General features: G+C 48.2%; 1 protein-coding gene across 1 annotated transcript; it reads left to right on the forward strand.

Annotated features, from left to right (window-relative positions):
• Positions 1–3,078: 3,078 nt before the first annotated feature.
• Positions 3,079–7,020, forward strand: LOC119393879 (leucine-rich repeat and immunoglobulin-like domain-containing nogo receptor-interacting protein 4). Its single transcript, XM_037661064.1, has 3 exons — positions 3,079–3,905; positions 4,685–4,833; positions 5,835–7,020. Exons 1-3 carry the CDS (start codon positions 3,259–3,261, stop codon positions 6,029–6,031), a joined length of 993 nt encoding a protein of 330 aa, XP_037516992.1. The 5' UTR covers positions 3,079–3,258; the 3' UTR covers positions 6,032–7,020.
• Positions 7,021–7,860: the final 840 nt, after the last annotated feature.

Genomic DNA, 7,860 nt, shown 5'->3' on the forward strand with positions numbered 1-7,860 from the left:
TATTACAGTCGTGCGCGCCGCGTAATGGCCACAAGCGGAGCGCGAAGTTGCCATTTCCCCAGGCACCCTCTTTTCAAACAGAGGCCGGTTCTCACTCTCGTCGGTGGGCGGGGCGTCTGTCCGCTGTACGTCGCAAGAGACATAGCATGCTTATTGGCCGATAGCCGACGTAAATCGAGAGCGGCGTTCGGATCAGATGCGCTTCTTGCCGCGGGGTGCCGCCACTTGCCGGCGCCGCACTCCTCAGTACACGGTAGCCGCACTCGCGCAAGCGAATCACAGCGGGAGAGCGATCGCGTTTCATGACGCGCGCTGGCGTAACTTCTTTCCCCCATGCCATCCCTCCCTGTCTAGCTTCCAGTGCGCTCGCCGGCACGAGAAAAGAGAGAAAGCGCTGGGAGCGTGCGCCAAACCCCCGTAACTCCGCTGATTCTTGACGGATTCGAGAAATTTTTGCGGCAATCGATTCGGGAGGCAGTACACTCCGATACTGAGGCCATTAGATCATTACTTGGAAAAGTGGTTCATGACCCCTTTAACGAACAAAAGACACCACAGTTATAAAAACTGAGGTATGCTCGTATACAGTGGTGACTAGAGCCTTCGAGGTATTTTTTTAACTCTAGGGTGAATGCAGCAGTTACTTCAGTACTCGATGGGGTACTTTGTCACCAGCTTTTAGATAACACTATGACATGAAGGTTAAATAATATTTCATGAATGAACATCGTGAATCTCGTGATAATGATAGTGCATTGAGGACACATTCGCTTCGGCGACACTGGAGTTTAGAGCAAAGCTTTCTTCATCCGGTGATGAGTAAAGCTTCGATAGCGCCATAAAACCTTGACCTGCATGCATCTTGGTAATTCACTAATTAAAACAACAAAAATGATCCGTCGCTCTTCCAACGTGTTGTTCCTTTGGGGTTCTCCCGTCGGTGCTGATTATTCGCAAAGTATTCGAAAAATATTCGGTAGTTCGAATATGCGCATTCCGATTCCAGTACCGAATCGAATAGAATGCTAGTCGATTCCTTATCCGAAATTTTTGAATATTCGCACGCCCCTGCAAATGAGAATGTGCAAGCCTGCCGGAGCGCTGGAATACGTACTGCCATCTGTTGGGAAGACGGAGAATTCGGAAGCTGCATTCGAACATGATAGAAGCACCGTTTTGTGAAGTTCTTTAACTTCTTTTCTATTTGCCCACCTGTCTCTCTTTCTTTATGTACGCCTGAGGACTGAAAAAAATGGACATGGTGAAAATTAACATCACAAAAACGTTGCGCGCTTCACTGAAACGTGTAGAACGTTATAAAACAAGGACACACGCAGTGGCGTAGCCGAAGGGGGGGGCACCCAGGGCCCGTGCCCCCCCCCGATTTTTTTTTTGCCATGGCATACAGAGCTCAACATGACACTCGATCACATCTGCCTACCCGACCTCCACTTCAGATCAAGGAGGTGCCCCCCCCCCCCCCCCCCCACCTCCAAAAAAAATTTCTGTTTACGCCTACGCGCACAAGTGCGCATGAGGGCACTTCGACTCAGGAAAATGGGAGATGACGAGTTATGCGGCCTTTTCGTCTCATTTCCAAAGCACGTATGTAGGTGAGACAAAACAATGTCTGTTACGGTCCTCCTGTCAGAGCGCTGTAACTAACGTCACGCTGCTAAGCAAGATTTATCACACGTTGTTGTTACGTGGAGAATCATATTTACCGGTATCGGGAGGGCGAATGTCGATTCATGTGTAAATTTTGTATTGTTTTATGGCTATTGACAACTTCACGGTGCAAACTATTATGCAAGAGGAGAGGAGTAGCCGGAGCCACACCTAGGCACCAACCTCTACATAAACACGTTTAGTAACAAAAGAAACATCAACGAGGACACAGTGAGTGAGTTTCACAGTGACAGATTAGTGGCATTTGGCAGCACTTGCTAGATGTTACCAATCGCTTTATGAATTAGGACCGCTCAGTGGGCACAGCGTTGACTCGGTGAAAAGGTTGCATACTATACACCGGCGTCGCACGGAGTATTGTACGCCCCGATAAGGACACGCTGGTAGGACTGCTGTAGGGGAAGCTTCTCTAAATGGCTATCTGCCGACGTAACCTGTGTTGTGTTGCATAATAAAGCAAGTTACCCAATTCGCTTTAAAATGTACAAAACCTTACTCAGACGTCTAGCCTTCATCTAGGTAGCTCAAGGCCTCTAAGTTCCGCCCATAAGGTTTCATACTACAGCGTGAAACTCTATGGTTCCGCCCCTTTATGTCACGAGAAGCCAGCTCCAATGGACATCGTGTTCATGCTTTCGTGACGTCATGTAAGCTTGAAAGTGACTCGTTCGGTCCCCTCGAGTGGTGGTGTTACATGAAGTCCGAAAAGCGAAGGCCCTGTCTTATCTGAGCGGCTTGAAAGACGGCGAACGGTCGTGGAAACGTTATGTCTGCAACACGTATTTGGCTGCGATCGCCATGCCTTCAGTGGAACGGAGTGAATCTTCTTCCACGATAAGAAGCCCAAAACAACTCGAAGTGATTACGACTCCGGGAGCGTCCTTGTTTGCAAAACGAAACGGCTGGTCTGTATGGCTCTTGACGTGGTTGACGTCGACAGTTCGCGACTATCAGGGTGCTGTGAAGTAAAAAAACAAACAAAACGCTGGACGCTTTCACAACGAGCAGAAATCTGCTCAGTACCAGGAATAAGTGCCGGACGAAATCGCTGGTGCCTGTCAGTTCCGCGACCTTTCGCGCATTCGTCTTCATTTGTAGCGGCGTCAAAAGGACACCACCCACTCCCTTTCCACCAAATACCCCCGCACCCTCCTACCCACACACACACACACACACACACACACACACACACACACACACACACACACACACACACACACACACACACACACACACACACACACACACACACACACACACACACACACACACACACACACACACACACACACACACACACACACACAAAAGCGAGAGAAAAGCAAGGTTACGCTTTTCTGCGATAATTTAGTTCCTTCGTGAGACACGATTGCACAAGCACTAGCGCTCCGCAACCTGTCAGGATGCGCCGAAGTCAGCACGTGTTCATAGAACGCTGGTAAAGGACGCTTCTCAGGAAACGATCTTCGAATCATCAATATAAACGACGAACCCTGCGCTCGTGTGCCTGTCTCCCTAGAGTTCTAACCCTTGTCGTACAAGTGCGCTAGCTGGCCACTCAGCTGCACAATGTCTGCGGACCAACGTCTGTTAGCGGCGCAAGTCATTGCTTTTCTACTGAACCTGACAACGGCTCATCCGGCATGCTACCCAAGAAAAGCCACCCACAACTGCTATTACTTCTGCGAAGACTTCACTAGCGCTCAGGACTTTGCCATGATAGACCGCTACGATGCGCGGAATTGCAAGAACTTCGTCCTGAAGGACAGTTCCTTGGACCGCTTGCCTTCGAACGCTTTCGCTGGCACCAGTGCATCTACGCTGCATTTCAGTAATGTCACCGTGGACGCGTACGGCGATCAGCAAGAAAACGCGAGCAGTCCATTCGACGCCCTTAAGGACTCGCTCCGCAAGTTGATCTTCAGCGACCAGCCAAGAGCCCTCGACTCCTGGAGCCTGCTACGTGGACTGGACATGCTGGAGACACTCCTGCTGTTGAACGTCAGAGAGGTAAACCTGACGGCAGATTTCAACACGCTTCCACAAAGCGTCAAGGAGATCCAGATTCTGGGAGCACACGTGGACCGAGTCGATCAAGACTGGCTGGCCAAGCTGTACGGCTTGAACGCCGTCATGGTCAAAGAGACGAACCTAGGGAGCATATCAAGATCAATGCTGCCCAGGCCGGCACCGAGCCTGATGATCGTCGACCTGGCGTAAGTTTCGCAGGGCAAACGCGAAGCTATCATGCATACAGCCGCCCCTAACGTATACACGTAATGGGCTATCAACAAACGAAGTAGTGGAAAAGCATTATGCGGTACTTCGCTTTCAGGTCGCGATAACGACGAAATTGCCACCGCGTTTTCACATGTTGTTTTATAAAGCAGACATTTAATGCGGTGGGTCGAGCTTAAGGCTCGAAATGCTATTCCAGTGGCCATAAGGGTGCGCTCGAGAAGGGGAGGAGGGGCGGACGCCCCCGCCACCTTGGTCATCGAAAGGGGGCACCAAGTCTGCCCCATACCTTTCCTCAGTCGGACCGGTCACGTCATTGTGTAAAGTGCAAGGTTATGGCCATGCATGTGTTTGACCTTAATGGCAGCCGAAAACCGCTGATGCTGCATTCCAAGAGCTGTTTACTTCCCGCTTTTACCAAATGGACCAAAGGCAGGCCGTTGTGGGAAGCACGTAATCGCTTTATTTTCATTTTTGTATCCACTGTGAAGCTTTCTTTCTATCGAAGTCGACCAGCGGGAACGGGGGGAGGGGGGCTGCAGTGAGACTTGTGGCATATAATAGTGAGAACTGTGGCATATAATAGTGAGAACTGTGGCATATAATACGAAATGCATTACCCTTCTTGTATAACCCTTCTACGAAAGCAGTGTACACCAATGCGGTTATTTAGCGAGGTGGTTTGTACGGAATGCTGTAGTACGAGGCTGCTCAAGTATGGCCCCGACATCTTGAAAGCGATGTATCTTCAACACAGGGACAACAGCCTGACATCGCTGCCTGAGGACCTCACCATCGATATGCCTGTATTGCGAGAGCTGGACGTCGGCTACAATAAGATCACGACGCTACAGGAAAGCACCTTGGCGCCACTGAAGAGGAACCGAGGTTTCGTCCGGATGACCGGTGAGATATACCGAATTCCTTCACCCCGTTCACCAATACGAGCGGGCTTCAAGTCTTACAATGGGCACTGCATAGCGGGAGCTCTATCCATTTTCTGTTCTATGGTCTCCTTTCTACTGTTTTAGGGGCGAAGCTCCTTAAAGCGGCACCCGTTCGTCCCTCGTAGTCGTAGTGCGTAACCAGTCGTAACGCTAGTACCAGATCTTGACCTCCAAGGTGGTAACGGTGGGAGATTTTTCCTGTGCGTTGTTGAACAATAAAAAGTTCGCAGCGTGCGCGTTAACTAAAAGCCGAATTCTTCTGTCTCTCATTCCCCATTAGCAGCCATTGGCATGTTCCAGCAGGAAACGTTAGTAGAAGTAGAAGTGTAAGTGTTAGCTAAAAGCCGACTTCTTCTGTCTCTCATTGCCATTAGCAGCCATTGTTTACCTCCAAGTTAGTGCCTGGTGAGATTTCTCCTGTGCGTGATTAAACAATAAAAATTTTGTTCAAAACGCCGTTGATTGATGAAATAAACCAACGAAAGACGCCAGACGTTTTCTAAAAGCAAAACGAAAGAACGCCAGATGTTTCTAAAGCAAAACGAAAAGACGCCAGCTGCTTAACGAAAGACGCCAAATGTTTTCTAAAGCCATGGTTTTCTAAACAATGAAAATTCACAGCGTACATGTAAAATTAAAGTGAGCTGCAAGTCGTCATAGCTCATCGAACCTTTAGTATAAACGCGCCCGATCTCACGTCGGTGATGATGTACTGGGCAGAATTCACGGAAGATTCACGGTTTACCGATGAACCTCCGCAGCTTCGCCCACTCATCATCATTCACTCCGTGGATATGCTGTGATTTTTTTTCACATTAGGTCTCTTTGCACTGTAATAGAAGTCAGCACGCTTTCTAAAATAAATAACAGTCCACGTATTCCGGTATACTTTTTTTCGTGATATGTAATTTCTCACTGCTGCAGCTATGTTTCTAAAAACTGAGCTAATTTACGTCGCAGGAAACCCGATGACATGTGATTGTCGGCTGGCGTTCCTCCTCACGTACCCGAAGCGCTGGAACTACTACCTCTGCGCCAACCCCCTGTCCTTGGTCACCAGGTCTATCCAGTCTCTCACAGAGGCGGAGCTATGCGGTGAAGTCAGTGGTCCTGGCCTAAGCGACGACGTCACGGGACTTTCGAGTTCAGAACCGTGACGTCACATAGTGACCCTCCACTTCTGTCTTCCGTAGACCTGTGTCTGTGTTTCCATAGATCTGTGTTTACCATCAGTGTCGATAGCAGAAGCGCTCATCGCATTCTTTGAATTTGCAACGACAGGTTTTACTACGGAAAAGTCGGTCTCACATATGTAACGTTGCAGTCGTAGTGTTTTTCAGGATTGCCGAGAGGAACGCACAAGCCGCCGCAGTGGTGTTTCATGCACAGAAGTACAGAGAAGCGGAGACTGCGGACTGGCTCATTTCTTGCAGAGCCAGGACAAAACAGTTCCGGTAACAGCGTAGCCACTGCTGAAGCAGCTTGTAAAAAGTATGTTCTGATATAGTGCGTAATACCATGTGTTAAACATAAGCGCTCAGTGTAGAGTGTACTATAATGTCTAACAGAAACAATACCACCGAAAAGTCCTTAATGCAAGAGGTAAGATGCGCAGGTCTGGCGCTCACAGTGGCGTCCGTTAAGATCACGTGCTTTCGTGTTCTTTGTTCACTCATTGTACCGTATGTCGGCAAACTTTGATGAGAGCTACACTATGGGAGAACTTAGGCTTTTTGGAAAGGCATGCTCCTGAGGAACCTCTACTTAAGCAGCCGTAGCCATGCTTCAGTGCGAGCCAGTCCAAGAGCCGTCTTAGTGTATTCCCATAGTAGTACTGTGTCTTTCAGCATTAGATATGAAAGTGGCCATTTAAATAGAAAATTTCCAAGAGAAATCACTCGCTTTATTCAGCTTGTTCACTATACAGCCTTTAAGTATATGCTGGGATGCTATAAGCACAAATTTCGATCTCCCAGATTTTCCGAAGCATGCATGGTCTACGGTAGACCAAGCAATAGAGATACTGGACACGGAGGATATGCAGCCTGACCACTTGTAATCTCATCTCTACGCTGTATCATCATTCCTGTAAATAAAGACATACCACCTGTAACAATATCGTTAATTCTGCAATGATGCTTTTTGTAGCTGTTGCTCTTAATATATGTATAAATTATAGCCAACTGTTAGCAATTTAGTTATTTGCCCAAGAGATTATTGTGAGGCACCACGTGGGGACGTCCGACGTCCCCGACCTAAGGCCCGGTCGGCGAAAGCTCTGCAGGTCGATCAATAAAGTTGTTACCAAGCAACCAATTATTTGTGCAACTACGAATTACTAATTAAAATAATGGATAAAAATAGCCAGGCCAAGCTGCGCTGAAAGGGCAGCACAGTCATAGCCAAAGCTGGAAGAGCGGCTTTTCCAGAGGTTGTAAACTCTCCTGGGGCAACTAATACCAGTACATTTGGAACATACCCACTACGCCACAAATTATAATTTTCGTGAAGTAGGGAAGCACCCAGTATGCCATTATTGGTCATTCTTCAGAGAAGCGTGGTACTCGCTACACATCTGTAAGGCATTATGTGCACTTTATGCTGTGGCTGGTCACGATGAATATGGCTGAGCCCTGTGTAATGGGTTGGACGCATTCAACGACCCACTCGTTGCGCAATTCGCATTGTGTGACGCCTGGTTGTTATTCTACTCTTCTACCACGCGATTCTACATATGTTAACGCGATTCCTTGCCCGACATGACGCCTGCATATGGTCTTCTTGCGACGGAGTTTCAAGCACCAACGTGGCTATGTGGTAGAATACTCGACTGCCACGCAGAGGGCCCTGGTTCAAATTCCATCCGAACCTGGATAATATTTTTCTTATTTCATTTTTGCTTATTTCCCGCGATAGCGGTTACGAACCAATATAGTCCGCTCAGTAACCATCGCAAATATTGGTTCAAAAAAAAAAAAAAAACGTT

The sequence above is a fragment of the Rhipicephalus sanguineus genome, chromosome 5 (genome assembly GCF_013339695.2).
Source record: "Rhipicephalus sanguineus isolate Rsan-2018 chromosome 5, BIME_Rsan_1.4, whole genome shotgun sequence".
In the NCBI taxonomy this organism is placed as follows: Eukaryota; Metazoa; Arthropoda; class Arachnida; order Ixodida; family Ixodidae; genus Rhipicephalus; species Rhipicephalus sanguineus.